We start from the raw sequence: 21,547 nt of genomic DNA, 5'->3' as shown, positions 1-21,547 counted from the left end.
TTTGGTGTGTGTGGACCATGATAATTCCGTAGTGATGTAGACACCGAGAAACTTGGAAGCTTTCGACCTGCTCCACCACAGCCCCGTCAATGCTCGGCCCTCCTTTTCCTGTAGTCCAGGATCAGCTCCTTTTGTCTTGTTGACGTTGTTTTATATCGGAGTGCCTTTTGATTTTGATGGCCTGCACATGCGCAGTTCGGCGTGAGACTACCGTTAGACCGGATTTTTACGTTTTCTGCGCATTACCTTAGCTAGCCAAAATTGCCATGACAACACCTTGTCCTGATTTAGTGGGGGAAAATCCTTTGTGCTTGGTCCCACATTATCCATTAACTGTTGGCTAAAGATTGTGAATGAGTTTGAACATTCGCAAAGGTCTCTGGCCGAGGCCACCCCCAGAAACCAGAGATCAAGGCCTGTGTCAACAACCTCGAGCCCAGTTGAGAAAGACACGCTCCAGTGGGGCTTCAAGGAGAGCCGTGCACGTGATGCGGTGTTCATTAACACGGAGGATGGTTGGAGGAAGAAGAGGAATGGTCGGTGATGGGGAGTAGGTTTGTTGGTGTGTAGTGCTCACAGCAGCAAACTGAGCTGGAAAGATCCCTCCGTGCCTGGGCCTTACTGCCTAGTCTACAGGAGCCTGATGTACATCGGCCAAACCACTAGGAAAGACCACTCGAGGCCTAGTCTATTCTGCCCTTTGTGTTGTGTTAAGAACTGGCAAGCACGAGTTTACGACCAACACACTATCTTTTGCCCGCCACACGCAATAGGACAACTCGCATTTTCTCACCAATGCAGATATATTTAGATATCATACCAATATGAATGTCTAGTGCTCATGTTGACTATCGTGCTTCTCAGCCTGCCTTGGACACTCTGTAGGGAATGGGATGTGAGTGTGTGTTTTGGCATGGTGCCCAGTCAGTGCACTCAAGTCTTCGACTGATTATCGCTGTGGTTTTTAATGGCCTTGGGAAAAATTCTCACACAGTCGTTCATGCACACGCCGTGTTCACCTGAGGTCACCCCACTCTCTCGTTACCTCCGTGTTCTGCTGTAGGCAAACAATAGCGTGAAACAAACCAAACAAAGACGTTTCTGCTGACTTACCGCACTTCCTTTGTGGGTTGATAGTCATTGTGTTCTGTAGAAGTGTTAATTCACTCTCCCTTTTCTTACAATGTAATTACAGCACAATACTGGAGTCCCGCTGCACCTTCCGTCGCCTTCATCTGTGGTGTTGTGATTATTCCCAGGGAAATGGGCTGTTCGCACCACGGCTAGATAATCTCTCTGCTAGACTCCAGACCCTGAATGGACTCATGTGTTTTGTGATATTTCTACCACACATATGCTTTAAGTGAAAAATGTAGGCTCGCTACTCCAAATTATTCTTTATTTTAGAGTGCATTACAGCTGGATCTGGCTTGGGATATCTCTGTGCTGCAGCCAGACAAACTTTCTCGCAAAGCTGTCAGGTGCATGTGTGCTTTGTCAGCATCTGGGGTTCCACCTTCAGACCCTCTCCCTTCCTGTCGTCACTTTGTACTATGGCTCTGGAGGGTGTGTTCTGTGAGGTGAAGCATTCAGAACGACCCAGCTAGAAATATAACCAATGGAGCTTCTGATGTCGTCAGAACTGGTTTCCACAGGCTCAGTAATTGTACCCAGTATAATATTCGTACTAGAGGTCGACCGATTATGATTTTTCAATGCCGATAATTGGAGGACCAAAAAAAGCCGATACCGATTTAAGTTAATACATCAATAAAATCAATTTAGTCTCAAATAAATAATGAAACATGTTCAATTTGGTTTAAATAATGCAAAAACAAAGTGTTGGAGAAGAAAGTAAAAGTGCAATATGTGCCATGTAAAAAAGCTAACGTTTAAGTTCCTTGCTCAGAACATGAGAACATATGAAAGCTGGTGGTTCCTTTTAACACGAGTTTTCAATATTCCCAGGAAATAAGTTTTAAGTTGTAGTTATTATAGGAATTATAGGACTATTTCTCTCTCTACCATTTGTATTTCATATACCTTTAACTATTGGATGTTCTAATAGGTACTTTAGTATTGCCAGCCTAATCTCGGGAGTTGATAGGCTAAGTCATAAACAGCGCAATGCTTGAAGCACAAGAGCTGCTGGCAAATGCAGGATAGTGCTGTTTGAATGAATGCTTACGAGCCTGCTGCTGCCTACCACCGCTCAGTCAGACGGCTCTATCAAATCATAGACTTAATTCTAATATAATAGCGCACAGAAATACGAGCCTTAGGTCATTAATATGGTCAAATCCGGGAACTATCATTTCGAAAACAAAACGTTTATTCTTTCAGTGAAATACAAAACCGTTCCCTATTTTATCTAACAGGTGGCATCCCTAAGTCTAAATATTGCTGTTACATTGCACAACCTTCAATGTTGTGTCATAATTATGTACAATTCTGGCAAATTAATTACGGTCTTTGTTAGGAAGAAATGGTCTTCACACAGTTCGCAACGAGCCAGGCGGCCCAAACTGCTGCATATACCCTGACTCTGCTTGCACAGAACGCAAGAGAAGTGACACAATTTCCCTAGTTAAAATAAATTAATGTTAGCAGGCAATATTAACTAAATATGCAGGTTTAAAAATATATACTTGTGTATTGACTTTAAGAAAGGCATTGATGTTTATGGTTAGGTACACATTGGTGCAACGACAATGCTTTTTTCGCGAATGCGCTTGTTAAAATCACCCGTTTGGCGAAGTAGGCTGTGATTCAATGATAAATTAACAGGCACTGCATCAATTATATGCAATGCAGGACAAGCTAGATAAACTAGTAATATCATCAACCATGTGTAGTTAACTAGTGATTATGTTAAGATTGATTGTTTTTTATAAGATTAGTTTAATGCTAGCTAGCAACTTACCTTGGCTTCTTCCTGCCCTCGCGTAACAGGTAGTCAGCCTGCCACACAGTCTCCTCGTGGAGTGCAATGTAATCGGTCATAATCTATGTCCAAAAATGCCGATTACCGATTATGAAAACTTGAAATCGGCCCTAATTAATCGGCCATTCCGATTTAATCGGTCGACATCTAATTCGGACAGTTATATGTTAGCTAACCGTTAGCTGAAGAAGATCATGTTGAATGATGGAGAAGTTTAATACGAATATTAAGTAGAGGAATAATAGAAAGATGAAGAACCAGTGAAGGGGGGGGGGGGCTAGATGGAGTCAGAGTGTTCATTTGGAAAGTCCCCAGACAGTACATCTCTGACAAAGGCCTCCTCACACAGGCCACAGGGAAGGAATTCCATTCAGACTCTGACACCAGGCCCCTGTACAAAGAGCCAGCATTGTGTTCAAAAAGTGCGGCATCACAAAAGGCCCCCCCCACAAAGGAAAAAGCACTGTTCTGTCTGCCTGGTTTCCTCCCCGCCAGAGCTAAAAAGGCACGAGCCACGAGCAGCGCTAGGCTAATCCAGTACTGGGAGAGACAATTCCCGTGGCGAAGGGATAGAGGACTCCTATGAGCTGGATTAGTCTGACTGTACAATCAGCTCTGTTGTAGTTGCGTTGGTTTCAACCTGCAGCCTCTGTTACTCTGGCTTTGACTATTGGCATCTGTTGGGTTGTAATACATGGGCCTTGATACTTCACAGCTGTTGTGGCAGGTAGCCTAGCAGTTAAGAGCGTTGGGCCAGGAACCAAAAGGTCGCTGGTTTGAGTCCCCGAGCCGGCAAGGTGGAAAAAATCTGCCATTCTGCCCTTGAGCAAGGCAGTTAACCCCCCCGACAACAAATGCTCCCCAGGACATGGTCATCGATTATTTAAAAAACATTTTTTTTAAGGCAGCCCCCCGCATCTCTTTGATTCAGAGGGGTTGGGTTAAATGCGGTACACACAATTCGGTTGAATGTATTCAGTTTTGCAACTGACTAGGTAACCCCCTTTCCCCTTCGTAAACAACCGGTGTAGACTAACATTGACATGCTTACTTACGGGCCATTCCCAACACTGCAGAGAAAAATGTAGAAACAAATAATAACACAAGGAATAAATACACGATCAGTTATGATTACTTGGCTATATACACTGGGTACCAGTACCGAGTCGATGTGCAGGGGTATGAGGTAATTGAGGTAGATATGTAAATATATCCTAGTTAGGGGTAAAGTAACTAGGCAACAGGATAGATAATTAACCGTAGCAGCAGCGTATGTAATTAGTCAAGAGTTAGTGCAAAGAGGGTCAGTGCAGATAGTCCAGGTAGCTATTTGGTTAACGATTTAGCAATGTTATGCCTTGTGGGTAGAAGCTGTTCAGGGTCCTGTTGGTTCCAGACTTGGTACACTGGTACCACTTTTATACTGCGGTAGCAGAGAGAACAGTCAGTGACTGGAGTCTTTGGCAGTTTTTAGGGCCTTCCACTGCCACCGCCTGCTTCCACTTCCACCACCTGTTTCCTCTGACACCGCCTGGTTTTTCGGCCCAAATTACACGACCACTGACTTTTGCGAGGGAAAGCTACATTACGGTCAGGCGGACAAATGCGCGAACAGACATTTTGTCATTCGTTCAGAGCTCACAGATGGTTGGATCCCTTCCACGGTCGCAATTAAACAGTGCAGACTCAGAATAGCATGACCCTAAAAATGACTTAACTGCCCTCAGTGTGTTTTATGTAATTGTACATTTCCATTGAGACAATACTATTTTCGGGAACACTTCTTACAGACATATAATTCCACAATCCCCAGCTCCCCCTCCCTTGCTTTGTTGTGGGAGAAATAATCTCTAAATTGCTTCCCGTCTGTATAAGTGTTGTTTTCTATCACGCTTAGGCTAGATGCAGGCCTAGCTGTCTGTCACTGACCCCTAGACCTTGAGTATCTGTTTTTTTTTAATATATTTTATATATATATATAAAAAACGCCTAAATCCTTAAGCTTTATTCACAAAAAAGCATAAATGGCATAACTGTTGTGGTATTAATCCGGCTGCATTTATAGACACTCGGCTAATGGAGGGAGAGGCAACATCAATGAGTGTGTGGCTGGGCTTTGGGGAATGGGGCAATCTAGTATATTGATCGTGTTTCTCTGATCAGGGAAATTATTGAAAACCATTAGATCCCATGATCAATAGTCATTGGGATGGGTCGGTGGTGTCGCTGTCCACGGACGTTTGGTTAGGCAGATTGGGTTCTCAAAACCACCCTGAGGGATTGGGACCGTGACCTTGAGCTAAGTGACACGGACCCTCCATCAGTTGAGTTGGAACATTGTTCTCATGATGTTTTGTATTTATCTTACATCAATTGTCAGACTTTTCAGCTGCCGCTTTTAGATCCTTGGCATTATGTGGCTCTGGGAAAGCCCCCTTTTTGCAGTGATCCCGCCTGACACAAACATATATCTGCTCCTGAATGTGCAGGTAGGTAGCAGGAAGCCATGCTTAATCCCTGCTAAGCCTTGGCATTCCCTATTTGGTTTTACAGTGACTTGCATGCTTATTTTCAGTGTCACCGAGCCCGTTCTCATGGCTACATGTTGAAATGGGTGAACTGCTGGGGCTGAAGCAGCTATACTGTGCTTTGTGTGGTAAAGGGTGTATTTCTGAATGCACCAGGCTCTCTGTGTGTGTTTTTTAATTGTCCTTATTTATGGGAACACTTGTCTGTGTGTATAAATCAGCCGGGCACCGCTTACATCACACCCCCGAGGGCAGCCAAGCGGCGCTGCACTCTCCTCTCTGACTCGAACTCAGGCTCACGTAGCCACCCTCCTCAGTAGCCATTGGAAGAGCTCACGAGACACTACTGAGCAGCGATTGGATGGAGCGGTCCTCTTTGGAGGGTTCTCTCTGCATCATCACTGTGTTTGTGCATGATTCCATGTGCATAGACTACCCTCTTCTTATCTGTCATTGACGGGGATGATCCTGTTGGAGCTCTCGTTTTCACCATTCACCCAGTGGATTAATGCTCCGAGTTTGGTGAATGGAGGGAATGTAGCCAGTGATTTCCCCGGGACCTACGTACTGAAATGACATGAAAGGACATGACAACCTTTTTAACTCATCGCCCTGCTCTTCCTGCTTTGAAAATGGCCTCAAGGTCAAAACTGCAGGCACCCATTTTCCACCGCGCTGCTCTGCTCACACACGGCCCAAGCCGCAAACACAAACCAGGTCGACATTGATAAGGAGGCATGGCGGATTCAAGCAGCGCTGAACTTCATAAATCAGAGTGAACTTCAATGTACTGGTGTTACAGTGCTGGGGCTGTCGGCTTGTCCATCAGGGCTACTCAATCTGCCTAGCTGTGGACAAACCCCTACGTTCAATGGTGTGGAGGTCTACCACTGTTTAGGGCCCCAAAGATACTGTTAAAATAACAATTGTCTCTGTTACAGTCTTGTGAATGTGTAGTCTTTTCCATTTGGGTTTGTGCCCTTAGAGGTGTTGTATGGTCATTGTGTGGGTTTCTTCTATTGGATCTGTGAGGAGTGTGTGGGAAGAAAGAGATGGAGGCTCTCTCAGGGTAAGGGGGGGGGTTAGTGTCCAGGAATACTCAGGGCAATCCAGCCCACGCAGATTCCGAACCCTGGGTCCTGTCTAGCCGTGCTGGTTGTCCCTAAATGGTATCTGACCAGGGTGAGCCTCTGGCTGTCTGTCCAGATTTCAACGTTAACTTTATTTTCCTCACTGTCCCAGTCAGTGTCTGTCTGTCTGTCTTGCTCACAGAATAAATAGAATGATTAACTGTGTGGGTGTCTGACACGCTGATAAGTGCAGAACCCCCCCCCCCCCCCATCAGCTGCCCCAAACACCAAAATTAGCCCCCAGTACTTAGTCTAGTAGACAGTCGGTTGGGTCTTCCCTGAATCTCCAACCCCCCCCCCCCAAACCAAAGTCTTAATAGTGTTAGGCCTGCAAATGTAAATAGCAGTAAGCGATGTGTTTTTTTTATTTGAAGTGAGAACCATATTTTAAAGGTAAAATAAAGTACAAAAGCTTCACCGTTTTCATTTTGTCGCTGCAAGCATATCTTGTTTTCTTGTGAGGATTTTCCACGCAAAACAACTATTTTCAGAGCTGGGCCTACAATACTGATGTTCCTGTTCAAATCTGTTCACTCAGCCCCACATTTAGTCTCTATATAGCACACCATGTACCTTTTTTTGTTGTCATTTGTATCTCGTCTCAGTATAATCAGAGGGCACTTTGTCCTGCATTATCTGGGTCTGTTTTGATCCAGTCCTCCTCTAATGGAGTGTTATTCCGTGACAGCAGGGCCGGGGAGGCTGAAATAAAATGGATCGAGTGCTGTGTGGCCTAGCCTCTCGCTCTTTCGCTCGTCTGTTGTGTTAGGTGAGTCGTGGCTGGCGGAAGCGAGCGAATGCGGGAAAGGATTGTATGAATGAGTGTACCTGAGGCCGTGTTAGTGGGCGAGCTCAAAGAACAGCCTCTTCAATTGCTCTGAAGGTCCTGTAGCACGAAGGAGTGCTGCTGGTTTTTGGTAAGCACCAGGGAATGACGTAAGTGGAAACATACAACACAAATCGCTTTGGGTAAGCAGTATCCTTGAGCCTCAACATAGTTATTATTGTGATTTTAAAATAACAATTAAATGTTCAAATGAGAGCGTCAACATAGATCGCTGAGTGGAGGAACACGTCCTATGTGAATGGTTGCTGCTTACCCCGCTGGCTCATAGAAGTTCTACATATTCTATTTCTACGCATAGGCTCTTATTACCTGTTGGAGATCCATATTCTTAGAACAATGTCACATTCTAAGAACTCCCTCCTGTAAAGGGGTCAGCACTGTGTTCCCCTCCCTCACTGAGAACAGGTGCAGCAGCCAGTGAGTGTGTGGGTGTTCTCTGCCCTGTCACCCTGGCCAGCTGGTCCCAAAGGGGAGCTATGTTTCTCCCTCCAATTGCACTCCTAAAAAGTACTCCGGTCGGAGACTAAGTTGTTGACATGGCCTGTGCTTTGTTCTTGTCCTGTTAAGTTTAGCCTAGTTTTTAGAAAGCTGTCTTTTCAGGATCGCTTAGGCTATTCAATACCAGGTCTCTGTGGAGTAGTCTGGTACCCTGTTTCTCCTGTTTGCTGACAGACATTAACCGCACTGTCACAAATGTTGCCCGCCAGTGATTGGTTTGGTTGCCTGCCCTGTCTCTTGCCGGTGATATGGCGTGGCGGATGGAAACATGAGATGTTGACACAAAGCAGTGTCTGTAATATTTGGGAGACATTAACATTCAGAAGTGTCAGACCCTTCACCGCTGCAGTCGACACATGAGATTATTTTATTCTTTTTTTCTTTCTGAACAATCCGGATTTTCTGACCACTTATCTTTTCTACGTTTTTATATCCCTGATCTTTCGCCAGTCCATTTGTTTTTGTTTAGCATTTAGAACCTGAATTCCTAAAATGGGCCATCAATCTCTGTGCTGTCGAAAGCTGCCACCACCATGTGACGGTGACCTGATTTTAATTTTTTTAATGTATTTTTAAAATCTTGGCAAACAGCAAAGCATCTGACTCCTGGACGGTCTGTTCCAAGAACTTGTTTCCCTGTGGGTAGCCAACTCCCCTGTGAGGAGAGCCTGAGTGAGGTCCGAGAGGATTATTAACAGCCTGTAGTCGCTCCGCAACAGACTTCCATCCTTCCTCTGGCTGACTACTGACAACCTCGCATCGGTTTGCGTGTCTCTTTTGCTCTGACTGACTCAAGTCAATGAAGTATTGGGTGGCCGACGATGGTAGGTTTCATGAACCACGGGTCTCTTGAAACAATATTCTAATTGAGACTAACCAGGGTAACTTTAAACTTTTGCAGATTTGTTAGAATCTGTGGAAAAGTGGAGCATGCACACAGTTGCAGCCTCTATAATTACATAGAGCGGAGTTTATCGTCATGAAGGGCATCATTTCAACTCAAGTACCGATAGAGATGTACTGTATGACCCTTCTGTTGAAGCCTGGAGCTATGATTGTCCCAGTGTCCTTCCCATCTCCATTAAAACCCTTTTGAATAATGGGCATCATTCAGAAAAATAATGTTCACGATCCCACGTCCTCAAGCCGGGGTGTCAGGCCAGTGGATTATCAGTTTTGTTGGATGCGGACGTTGTACCTGCGATTCAGCAGCCGGGCACAACTTCGAGGAAGCAAGAGGAAGTTTCCGAAAACGAGTCCAGACAGCCTAGTTTGATCAGGTTTGTTGTGGTTCTAGTGTTCAAAGGTTCTCTATAGGACCCGCCGCCAATAAGACTGCGGCAGTAAGTGAGGGCGTCTGCGGCAGTAAGTTGGTGAGATGTTCATCTTGAAAGAAACTCTAACTTGTAGTTAATGTGTCAATTCCTGGGGGGGGATGTAGCATTCTGGTTAGTTTTGACCAGTATCTTCTAAAATGGGCAGTGAGAGGCAGATGGGCTGAAGCGTTTGAAGACTCTTCTCGTCAGCAAATGGGACACTCATTCCAGGCTGTCCTCAGCCCACCCTGCCAAGACTCTCCTCAACTGTGCCCAGAGAGACTTATGGTGTTGACAATGTCTCCTCAGTATGCCTAATTATCTCACCCGTCGTTATCTTTCGCAGTCAGATTCTACACGCGCTAAAGATCTGGCCTAATGTTATAATGTGTCCTAGAGACAGATTTGGGATCTCTTTAAAACCAAAGCAGAGCTTAATCACATACTTGTGTTCCTCTTATAGCCCAGTTAAGACTGGGTTCTGGTTTATTTGTTGAAGCTACCACTCCCCCCCCCCCCCCCCCCCCCCCACCATCCACATGGTAGCAGTCCAGACTCCAACCCCTGTCATTACTGCCGAGTGCGCACACACACAGGGCCTGCTCTAGATGTGTCTCTGTACAGCTCAAGGGTCACAATGGAGTATGCACACTTCACACGCAAGGATCAGTTTACACACACACACAGGGATATCCTCCCTCCCCTGGAACCGAAGACAATAAGCCTTCTCTCCGTCTCTCTCACTCCTCCGCTGTACTTTTCCCCCCCTGGGTTTCACAATGTTCCTCTGCTGTAACAAACTGATCTGTGAGCTCTCTGAGAGGATAAGGACTCTGAGGAATGGCTTGTCCTGGCTGCTCCTGTTGGCATGGCCCAAGTCCTGACTGTTCTGGCTGTGCCATGCCATAGAGACAGCGCAATCCATGTCATCTCTCTTAAGACGTGTCACCGTCCGCGGCAGCCCATTGGACTATCCTCTGTTTACTTAACACTCTGTTAGGGAGTGAGTTTTCCCTTCCCTTCAGCTCGTCAAATGACTTCACCTTTGTGTCTCTGAAGCGGAAAAACCCCCACCACATCAAAGTTCAGTTCGGTCCCGCGCTCTGTCCTGGTGCTTTTCATTGCCTCATTGTTTGAAAGGTCAAACTTCTTCACCGAGGGCGGTAACTGATTTCAAAATCCCTGGGTTTTGTCTTCCCATGTTTGTTAAGTTTGGCAACGTGACATGGAGGGGGAAATTGGCAGAGGATGCTGGGAGATTATGTATTTGAAATGCCTCACGCACTCAGTAATAGCCGTGCATGCCACTAGCTAAATGACATCTTGGGATTTGGTCAGTTTCAGTGGACAGACTTCTCACGCAGTCAATCATTACATTGCAGGCGCCTCTTCACAAAAGTATTTTGAGAAGCGAATTGAATGAAGCTTGTCTATCGTCAAACTCCAGGCCCCCCAACGCACTCTGTGTGCCCCCCCCACCCCCCCTCTGCAGATCAGTGTCTAAGCAGTGAGCACCCAGCCCTTTGCGTGCAGTCCCCCATCTCATGTCTGCCAATGTGGGCTCCACCCTGCCCTGTCTGGGGTAGGCTGGTTCCCAGGCTCCTGTTACTACGGCCTGCTCCTCAGTGTTCAAACTTCCTTCAGGGCATCACGTTACACTGACTCAATTATATTGCATGTCATGCCAGTGTGGGCTCCACATGCAGGCTTATCATTGTCATCTGCCCAAAATGATTGGTGCATTATTGATATCAATGCTTCTGGGTGCATTGTTTGAGAGAGAGAGAGCACATGCAGGTGGGATAGTCTAGGGATTTGGCCAAACAGTATCTTGCATCTCTTTCCTATGTTGAGGAAAAATGTTTTCATTAAGGAAAAAAGGATGGCGCAATGTGTAGTAAAGATGAAGTAGGCTAACCTAAATTGTAGCTATAAAATTGTCTTTCGATAATACCTAGGTGTTGGTGGGAATCAGAAACAGAATGTGTTGTATATTTTATTTTTTTACATTTATTTTGACAGGGAGCCGTGCTGTTATTTTATATTATTTTACATCAATACATGAAAAGCAAAACAAAACCATAGAAAACACATTCTTCAGTAAAAAGGTCCTCAATCGGCCTTGTTGAATTGCCCTAGAGGCATCAATTCATCCAATTTTAGAGTGCCTTGTGGATTTTCCCTCAAGTAAGGTGCAAAAAAAAGACTAAACCGATTTACCTAACTCAGTGGAGATGGATGGGATAGCCATCCCTGAGACTGAGTCTGTTATCTCGTACGTCTAAGTTAACAATGTAGAAAGGTACCGCTGAAGTTTACGCTGGAGGGCATTATAAACAAAAGCATCGATCTACGAGCCTTCAGAGATCCAGCCTACTTTCTGATCCAGAAGGACACGGGCTGGGGTTGACTGGCTGTCCTCTGATCTAAAAAAAAAACAACAACAAAAAAAACTTTCTGCTTCTGAAGAGAATCCTTCTCCCAGAAACAACAATTTATTCCTGTCCCGGTGGAAAAAGCTTTTTATCAATTTGTTTGATTTTGTAGGAAAGTGGATATCCCTGTCTCTGTGAGAGTAGTGCTTTAGTCGTGCTGACCGGATTGCTAGATTTGAACATTTTCCTTCATGAAGGGGTTTTCCTCATGAAAGAGGAGTCGTTTTTTCCTAATAGTGGGAAAAACAAATAAATGAATCCGTCAATGCAAAGGCATTTCTTAACATTGTGTAAATATTTTCCCCATAACATGTCCTGGCCTCCCTTTTATTGCTTCAAGGGGCTTGTGTGTCTCTTTCCTGGTCTAATCCAGCTGATGTGCTGTCATGTCAGGAATCAGGATCGCCTGAGACTCCTCTTCTCCCCATCCAGCTATGAGCCCTCCAGCCAGAGTAGAGCACAGTCTGTAGCTAGTGTTGGCAGAACAGCACAAATAGTACTGTACAGCAGGGCCTGCCTGTCAGCTGCAGGGATGGAAGCCCAGAGTTCTAACCCCTCTCACACACGTACTCCAACTGCGTATACAGAGTATTTCAGCAGGCTGGTTTCGTAGTACCGTGTTGTAGTACTTTTATCTTGGACTCACTCTGTGTTTCTCTCCCTATTTCTTTTTATTTTATTTTAACTTTTTCACTCCCCCCTCTCTCAAACGGTTAATTCCTCTTCCTGTCTTGTCTTCGTTCTTCCTGATGTCGATTTATGGCAGCCCCCCGCACCTCTGATTCAGAGGGGTTGGGTTAAACGTGGAAGACACATTTCAGTTGAATGCATTGTTGTACGACTAAGTAGTTTCCTTTCTTTCCTTGCCCTCGTTCTCTCACATGTTCCCTTTCTCATAGTCCTCCAACCCATCCAGTATCGTCCACCCAGTCCTGTACTGGTCCCATGTGTCTCTGGCACCTCACTCCCTGTCTGTTTTCATTCTCTCTGTTGAACTATGGACTCTGCCTGGTGTGGATTCCACAGTATCAGATCTGATCACATCTGTGCCTGTTTATTTTTCTCAGGACTAACTTAATGCTCTGTGCTGTTCGAAGCCCCTCTTCTCGCTGTTATCCTGGAACTCTTTCCAGGGCTTCAGACCCCATGGCGTCTGGTTGCTCAGTGGGTATCGCTCTGTGGCTTCGCCCTGGAACAGCTTACCCTGCAGCCGACCCTAGTGAGACTGGGCCTGGAGCAACACACATGCCGGCCTCAGGCTCTCCCACTTTCAGCTCAGGATACTACTATAGTAATATGACTAATATACACCGTGGCCATTATATTAGGTACACCACACCATTCACGAAAGTGGATGCCTCCTACAGACAGTCACGTGGCCGTAGCTTGCTATATAAAGCAGCCAGACAGGCATCGAGGCATTCAGTTACTGTTTGATTGAACGAGTGGCTTAAGTGACTTTGAGCGAGGTATGATCGCCGGTGCCATGCGCGCCGGTTCCAGTATTACATTTACATTTACATTTTAGTCATTTAGCAGACGCTCTTATCCAGAGCGACTTACAGTAGAGTGCATACATTTTATTACATTTTACATACTGAGACAAGGATATCCCTACCGGCCAAACCCTCCCTAACCCGGACGACGCTATGCCAATTGTGCGTCGCCCCACGGACCTCCCGGTTGCGGCCGGCTGCGACAGAGCCTGGGCGCGAACCCAGCCCAGCCTGGGCGCGAACCCAGAGACTCTGGTGGCGCAGCTAGCACTGCGATGCAGTGCCCTAGACCACAGTATCTCGGAAACCGCCGGCCTCCTGGGCTTTTCACGCACGCCAGTGTCTAGGGTTTACCGAGAATGGCGCGCCAAACAAAACAAAAACGTCCCGTGGGCAAAAACATCTCGTTGGCGAGAGAAGTCGAAGGAGAATGGTTAGAATCGTGCAAGCCAGCAGGCGGGCCACAAACGGGAAAATAATGGCGCAGAACGGCATCACAGAACGCACTCCTCGTCGGTCCTTGTCATGGATGGGCTATTGCAGCAGACGACCACACCGGGTTCCATTCCTGTCAGCTAAAAACAAGAAGCGGCTCCAGTGGGACGGCGATCCCCAACACTGAGGAGTGGAAAAACATTGCCTGGTCCGACGAATCCCATGTTCCTGTTGCGTCATGGTGATGGCAGAGTCAGGATTTGGCGTAAGCAGCATGGGTCCACGGCCCCATCCTGCCTGGTGTCGACGGTACAGGCTGGTGGTGGTGGTGTTGGGAGTGTTTTCCTTGCACACGTTCTGTCCCTTGAGCAATGTTTGATAGCCATAGGATATCTGAACATTGTTGCTGACCAGGTACATCCCTTCATTGCTACAGGGGGTCCGACCCAGTACTAGATGGGTGTATCTGAATAACTGGCCACTGAGTGTATATGACTAGAGCATATGACTAGAGCATATCAGACCGTTTACCATGGGTATGATATTTTAAATTATTTTTAGTTATTTAAATGTTCTAGTTACGTCGGTAACCAGTTTTTAATAATAGCAATAAGGCACCTTGGGGGTTTGTCGTGTATATGGCCAATATTCCCCAGCTAAGGGCTGTATCCAGGCACTCTGCGTTGTGTCGTGCGCAAGAACAGCCATTAGCCGTGGTATATTGGCCATATACCACACTTCCCCGGGCCTTATTGCATAATGAGACCTCACCTTTTGGCGGTCTTGGCCAGTCAGTCACGTTACACAACTACCAAAAGCCCGCCGTGCCAAGTGAATACACTGCCACCTGGTGATGCAAACCTTGCCGAAGCAGGTGCCTCTCTGTCTGGGCTGAGGGGACACCGGGCACCTGTCCTCCCCAGACACTGTAAATGTGGTACGGGATGGTCGTTTTGGGCCATGGGGGTGCCTGTGATTCTGCCTGGCTGGCTGGCCAACATTGACCTGGTTCTTCTCTAGGCTACAGTCAACTAGACATGCCCAGCTCCAGCGAGAGGTGACCGCGGGCTCTATTCCGCAGTGTTGGGTTAGCATCTATTATTTACATCTCATTAGCCTTGCAATCACTGAACATGCATAATGTCTGTATTATGTGCTGTGCAGTGCTGCAAGGTTAATACCGTTAATGCAGACTCTGCAGTAGGATGCAGTAAGAGAGAAGGCTAGTATTCACTACTATGCAGCATTGGTGGTGCACCACAGAAGGCTTTGATCTCTCTGCGACCCCCTGCCCTGTCTCATCCTGGATGTGGGATTAAGACGAATCATTGGTCCAGTCTGATTTTAATCCATTTCTGTAGCTTCTATTTAATCTACAAAAATTGACAATTAGGCCTAGCTATGAGTATTCCCTTAGCCGCATTGGGGAGAGATCCACATGGTTGCCCTCTCTCTCTGTCAGTGATCAAGATGAATTGCTCCTGTACATATTTCTAGATGAATGGTCTTCCCCTGCTACAGTCAGTAATATTTCTCTAATCTGTTTAAGCATCTCTTCCCTCTGCTCTGTGATCAATGTGTTTTACTGTTCCGCAGGAAATGTAGAACGGTAGTTCATTCATCATGCCCTGCTGATAATCCTTAGCCCTCCAAACGGTTTCCCCTGCCTTTCGCTGTTGTGTCACTACAATGGTGGGCGCAGCGTTCAGTCTGGTTTAACCGGGTTAGGTAATCCTAGTGCAGGGCCAGAGTGCTGCTGTAGGGCAGGCAGTGTACCCTGCTAGCAGTCTGTGGTCCTCCCTCCCTCTCGCTCTTGCATAACCATCAGCTCTCACTAGCACGTTAGCTAATGCTACACATGCAGCTGTGAGCACATTTTCAGATTGAGCATAAATTGTCTTTTAGAGTAACATATGGTGATTTGAGGGAACAAGGGGGAAGTTTATTTGAGTGGCATATAATCCGCTCACATTCTCTTCAATCATTTTCACTCTTAAGTTTCCTCAATGTTTTTTTTTTTTTTTAATATAAATGTAATCTTTATTTAACCAAGCAGGTCAGTAAAGAACAAAGTCTTATTTTCAATGATGGCCTAGGAACAGTGGGTTAACTGCCTTGTTCAGGGGCAGAACGACAGATGTAGTTGTGTTGTTGTGGATGGATGTCAGCGTTCTGAATGGAACTCATTTCATAAGCCTGTGGTTGCTCATGCGTTCATTGAATGTCCTAACACGGATCATGCGTGTCAGCCTCACTTATATTCCGGTGCTGACCTAGTCTAACACATATTACGAAATGGAAATGATCAATTGCCGCGCTCCCAATTCTTGGCATTCTGTCTATTTATAACCAACATAGTTAGTACTCCTGGAATGTGTCAGCAGTCAGCTGGTATGTCTGATCACACAGGATTAATGCTTTGTTTACTGACCCAGGGTCCTCTCCTCCTGCCCTATGAAACCTCTTAGACCCAGGTGTGTGTGTGTCGGCTGTCGAAGAGAACTTTGCTCAGGACACTCATAAGGTCAGGAGGCACGTGTCCGTTTCCGTCGCACACTAGCATGACGATCTGGCATAAGGACCAAGTCGGATGGCCAAGTTTGAAATCCGTTTCCTGTTGTTGCCCCTCGGTGACCCTTGGTTTGAAACTTTGATTAAAACAGACTAAAATGTTTTGCAACAAATGAAGCCAAACCTTTGCCGTTATGTGATCTCTCACTGCTGGGCAAGTGGGCTTTGGCTATTGTGAACTGCCACCATAGAGATCCTGTACATCTATTTCTCCTAGGCTACAATATTTCCTAGTTCAGCGACCTTGGTCTCACACAAGCAAAATGGGCCTAATCACTTACACAACGTCTCTATTGTCTGTCCCAGTGGTGGCAGCCCAGGGTCTCTCCTTGGCAGAACCCACTGTCCTGATCCCCCTGATTCTGAAGTAACACAGCCTCAAAGTACAGCTCTGCAACCCTCCTTCCTACTATTTTTCACCCTGGGTCCACCGGTCTACTATGAAGGACCTCAATAGTCTCCAGCCAAGAGCCATTGTGGGTCACACAGTTTTTGGCCGTGATGAAGAATCCCCAATCCAATCCAGCCTGGGAACAAATAACAATTAAACAAGTTGAGGGGGAGAGGAGTGGAAAAACAGAAGGGGGGAACAATTCTGCTTTGTTTCTGAGGCACAGCACATGGGTGACAGTCCAGACCAGTCAGGGCTGGATCGGGGGTAAAGCAGCCTGGGTAAAGAGAGGGTATAAATGGACAAGGCACATAACTGCTAGTTTTCCAGGCCCACGCCCTCTAGTCCAAACACAGTTTCTCACCTCACACCAGTCCACTGAGTCATGTTGTCGAAGAAGGATGACGACGGTGGAGGTGAACCCAGTAGGAAAAAGGTAAGACAGGTGGAGGATGGATTAGGTTGGGACTGACGGGCTTCGGTAGATTAAATTCAATCTGCATATGTGTACAGGCGTTTATGGATCTCATTGCTGGTGACTATTTAAGTTTTCAGCTTGGTCTGTATTTATTTGGTCGGCAGACGCAGACTTGTGTCCGAGTGCTGTATGGTGGGTGCGTGAGGGAGAAGGAGAGAAATGCATGTTTGAGGACTGTGTACAGTGGGGCAAAAAAGTATTTAGTCAGCCACCAATTGTGCAAGTTCTCCCACTTAAATTACAGGCCTCTCATCTTTTTATCATAGGTACACTTCAACTATGACAGACAAAATGAAGGGAAAAAATCCAGAAAATCACATTGTAGGATTTTTTATGAATTTATTTGCAAATTATGGTGGAAAATAAGTATTTGGTCACCTACAAACAAGCAAGATTTCTGGCTCTCACAGACCTGTAACTTCTTCTTTAAGAGGCTCCTCTGTCCTCCACTCGTTACCTGTATTAATGGCACCTGTTTGAACTAGTTATCAGTATAAAAGACACCTGTCCACAACCTCAAACAGTCACACTCCAAACTCCACTATGGCCAAGACCAAAGAGCTGTCAAAGGACACCAGAAACAAAATTGTAGACCTGCACCAGGCTGGGAAGACTGAATCTGCAATAGGTAAGCAGCTTGGTTTGAAGAAATCAACTGTGGGAGCAATTATTAGGAAATGGAAGACATACAAGACCACTGATAATCTCCCTCGATCTGGGGCTCCACGCAAGCTCTCACCCCGTGGGGTCAAAATGATCACAAGAATGATCATAAGAACGGTGAGCAAAAATCCCAGAACCACACGGGGGACCTAGTGAATGACCTGCAGAGAGCTGGGACCAAAGTAACAAAGCCTACCATCAGTAACACACTACGCCGCCAGGGACTCAAATCCTGCAGTGCCAGACGTGTCCCCCTGCTTAAGCCAGTACATGTCCAGGCCCGTCTGAAGTTTGCTAGAGAGCATTTGGATGATCCAGAAGAAGATTGGGAGAAACTGAGTAAAAACTCAACTCGTCGTGTTTGGAGGACAAAGAATGCTGAGTGGATGAGTTACATCCAAAGAACACCATACCTACTGTGAAGCATGGGGGTGGAAACATCATGCTTTGGGGCTGTTTTTCTGCAAAGGGACCAGGACGACTGATCCGTGTAAAGGAAAGAATGAATGGGGGCCATGTATCGTGAGATTTTGAGTGAAAACCTCCTTCCATCAGCAAGGGCATTGAAGATGAAGCGTGGCTGGGTCTTTCAGCATGACAATGATCCCAAACACACCGCCCGGGCAACGAAGGAGTGGCTTCGTAAGAAGCATTTCAAGGTCCTGGAGTGGCCTAGCCAGTCTCCAGATCTCAACCCCATAGAAAACCTTTGGCGGGAGTTGAAAGTCCGTGTTGCCAAGCAACAGCCCCAAAACATCACTGCTCTAGAGATCTGCATGGAGGAATGGGCCAAAATACCAGCAACAGTGTGTGAAAACCTTGTGAAGACTTACAGAAAACGTTTGACCTCTGTCATTGCCAACAAATGGTATATAACAAAGTATTGAGAAACTTTTGTTATTGACCAAATACTTATTTCCACCATAATTTGCAAATAAATTCATTAAAAATCCTACAATGTGATTTTCTAGATTTTTTCCCCCCTCATTTTGTCTGTCATAGTTGAAGTGTACCTATGATGAAAATTACAGGCCCCTCATCTTTTTAAGTGGGAGAACTTGCACAATTGGTGGCTGACTAAATACTTTTTTGCCCCACTGTATATACGTTTGGTCAGTACCGTGCATGGTTCTAATGCCAGTGTTAATATAATACCACTCGTGGACCCCAGGAAGAGTAGCTGCTGCTTCTGCAACAGCTAATGGGGATCCTAGTAAAATGCCAATACCACCAGCCACGCCTCTCCCTCTGAGTGAAGAGGAAGGAAGCCACGATGAGGGGAACCAGGTGGATACTTGAAAAACCCGACCTATCATGAGTACGCAAGACCTTTGCCTCCTCCGTGACTCAGATCCATTTGGATGGAGGTGTGAAATTCAGATTGCGCAACCATGAGTCACTCCCACTCCCTCTCGGTCTTTCGGTAGTCACGCCGTAGCTTCCTGTACAGAGAGGTGGACGGACGCGTCCGGTACTCTGGACGTGCGTCAGACACTCTCGTGGGCTTATTTCAGCGTGACTGGGTCGGTGTTTTGTGCGTACGCGCATTCATTCGACGGTTTGCGCTTTGTTTTTGCGCTCTGACGATAAGTGGAACGTTTACACACATTGAAGTGTAGTCCAGGTGCTTGGGGAAATGAAACCGGATGAGATTTAAAGAAAGATTTTCAATCTCAACTCTGTTTTCATCTGTGAAATCTCTCTGTGCTCATATTTGGAGTGATTTGTCCAGATTGTGAAGCGTTACATAGTCGTTCAACAATGCCGCTCTACATCACTGAGATTTAATACGTTTTTCATCCGGTTTTATCATAACATAATCTACGGCATCGCTTTCTGTTTAGTTTTTCCATTAAGTTGTGTCCGTGTTGCTCGTTTTATGACACCAGTAAGTAATCCATCAATATTACCAGCAGCAGGAGTAACATATTTCCTCCAAACCAAAGCTGCCTCCCTGGCTCTGGCCTGTTAGTAGAATGTAGGTCTAACATAATGTTACTGCAGATAAATTGGGATTTAACCCGTGGTTGTTCACTGTAAATGGAGTCTAGTGGTGTGCCGATTAGGCTCAATTCAGACCTTAGGGATGAACTGTTGTGTTAAATCAATCACTAGCCCCTAACCCCTAGACACTTGCCCCCGCACCCCTTATAGATCTTACAGAACCTGATGTGGATAAATGGTGGAACCGCTACATAGCCTAGATTGCTACGGTTATCATGTTGCTTTAGGCTATACCCATCTGATACTTATTTTTAAGGTGTACAAGGGGCCAACAAGAAAGTCTATCAGGGAAGGAGTTGCTGGATTTTTTTGTTTTTGACTGGGTGTTGGAGGTTGGACGTTGGTGCTTGTGTGGGCGTTGTGGTCTCATTCCTCCCTCTGCCAGCAGATCCAGTTTGCGGACCAAAAACAAGAGTTCAACAAACGTCCCACCAAGATCGGCCGCCGCTCTCTGTCCCGATCCATCTCCCAGTCCTCCACAGACAGCTACGGCTCAGGTACTGAGAATACACGCGTGCGCCCACACACTCACACATACACACCTGACACGTGCACACACACCTGACACGCTCACGAGCCCCCCCCCCGACACACCCTGTGCCTGACTCTAATCACAGTCCAGGTACAGTATCCAGTATCACACGGTAAGAGTCTATTCCCAGATAGGTGGGGAGCAGGAATGTTCTCTGTAACGTATAACAGGATTAAGATGAGACGATACAGGCCCCAGAGAGCCGCTAGTGTTCTCTCTAGTTTCTAACACTGTGTTCCATTCAATAATAACTGAAGCCACACACACACACACACACCAATGTCCTTGTGAAAGTTTGAGATCAGTGTTTTTTATTTTATTTTCTGGCAGGCTGGCCAGTGTAAGCCGGATTTAAGGTTGGGGGTCCATAAAAGAGAGGGGGAGAGAGAAAGGTAGAGGCACTATACGTGTTGTCCTGGTCACCTGCTTATCCCACTCCTGGTTCCCAGGGCTCCCAGAGGCCCCTTTCAAGAGCGGGGGAGAGAAAAAGGGAAGGGGGAGGGAGAAGGAGAGAGGAGAGGCGACATTTTCCACTGAAGCGCTGGGAATGATTCTGTAGTAGGATGAGGGGCCTGTCAGTCCTGCGTGTCATAAAAAGGGCGTGACCCTTGCTTTACAACCAGAGTTAATCTGGCAGGGTGGCGTTCAGTGTTGTAAACATGTTTGTCAGGAGTGAAGTGTGAAAGACGTAGTGTGAAAGACGTAGTGTGAAAGACGTAGTGTGAAAGACTACGTGACTGGCATCTCCTATGTGGCCTCATTCTTCCACTTGTGATGTCACTCACAGCCTACCTGGCTGTCCCTCATCTTTTTGAATGTCACGCACAGATACTCGCCGGCCGCTTCACCCAAATGCCTCAAGTCCACTCTCCCTCCTTTCTTCTTTGTCCTCTCACTGTACCTCATTGCATTCTGTCCCCCCACTCTCAATCCTTTCTCCCCCACTGGCTACTCTCTTTCTCTCCCTCTCTTTCCTGATCCCCTGTACTGTGGCCCTCAGCTCTGTGGTTGCTGTAATTATTCTCACAGAAAGAGTCAGCAGTCCGAGTCCTGACTGTCCCCACTGACCGTTCTGTCTCTTTCTTTTCCTCTCTTTTTCTCTCTCTCTCCTGCTCACGTGCTCTCTGTCCTGGGCCTTGAGCGCACACACACTGTGGGAGAGCTGTCACTCGTCTTGAGGCGTCCACATGCTTCCCACCTGAAACAGTTTGTAGATATATTATGACGTTTTTGGTCTTCGGCAATGTTTTTCTTTCGGTCACCAACGTCTACGCCCCTT

At 46.4% G+C, this 21,547-nt stretch overlaps 1 protein-coding gene across 2 annotated transcripts in view; it reads left to right on the top strand.

Annotated features, from left to right (window-relative positions):
* Positions 1–21,547, top strand: part of LOC120049878 (putative adenosylhomocysteinase 3) — a 44,688-nt gene that overhangs the window by 4,480 nt on the left and 18,661 nt on the right. For both annotated transcript variants that reach the window (XM_038996356.1, XM_038996357.1), the window contains exon 2: positions 20,125–20,233. In XM_038996356.1, coding sequence (XP_038852284.1) covers positions 20,125–20,233 — 109 coding nt within the window. The remainder of the gene's footprint in view (positions 1–20,124; positions 20,234–21,547) is intronic.

This window comes from Salvelinus namaycush, chromosome 6, assembly GCF_016432855.1.
Source record: "Salvelinus namaycush isolate Seneca chromosome 6, SaNama_1.0, whole genome shotgun sequence".
Classification (NCBI taxonomy): Eukaryota; Metazoa; Chordata; class Actinopteri; order Salmoniformes; family Salmonidae; genus Salvelinus; species Salvelinus namaycush.
This window is presented reverse-complemented; position numbering and strand designations above follow the sequence as displayed.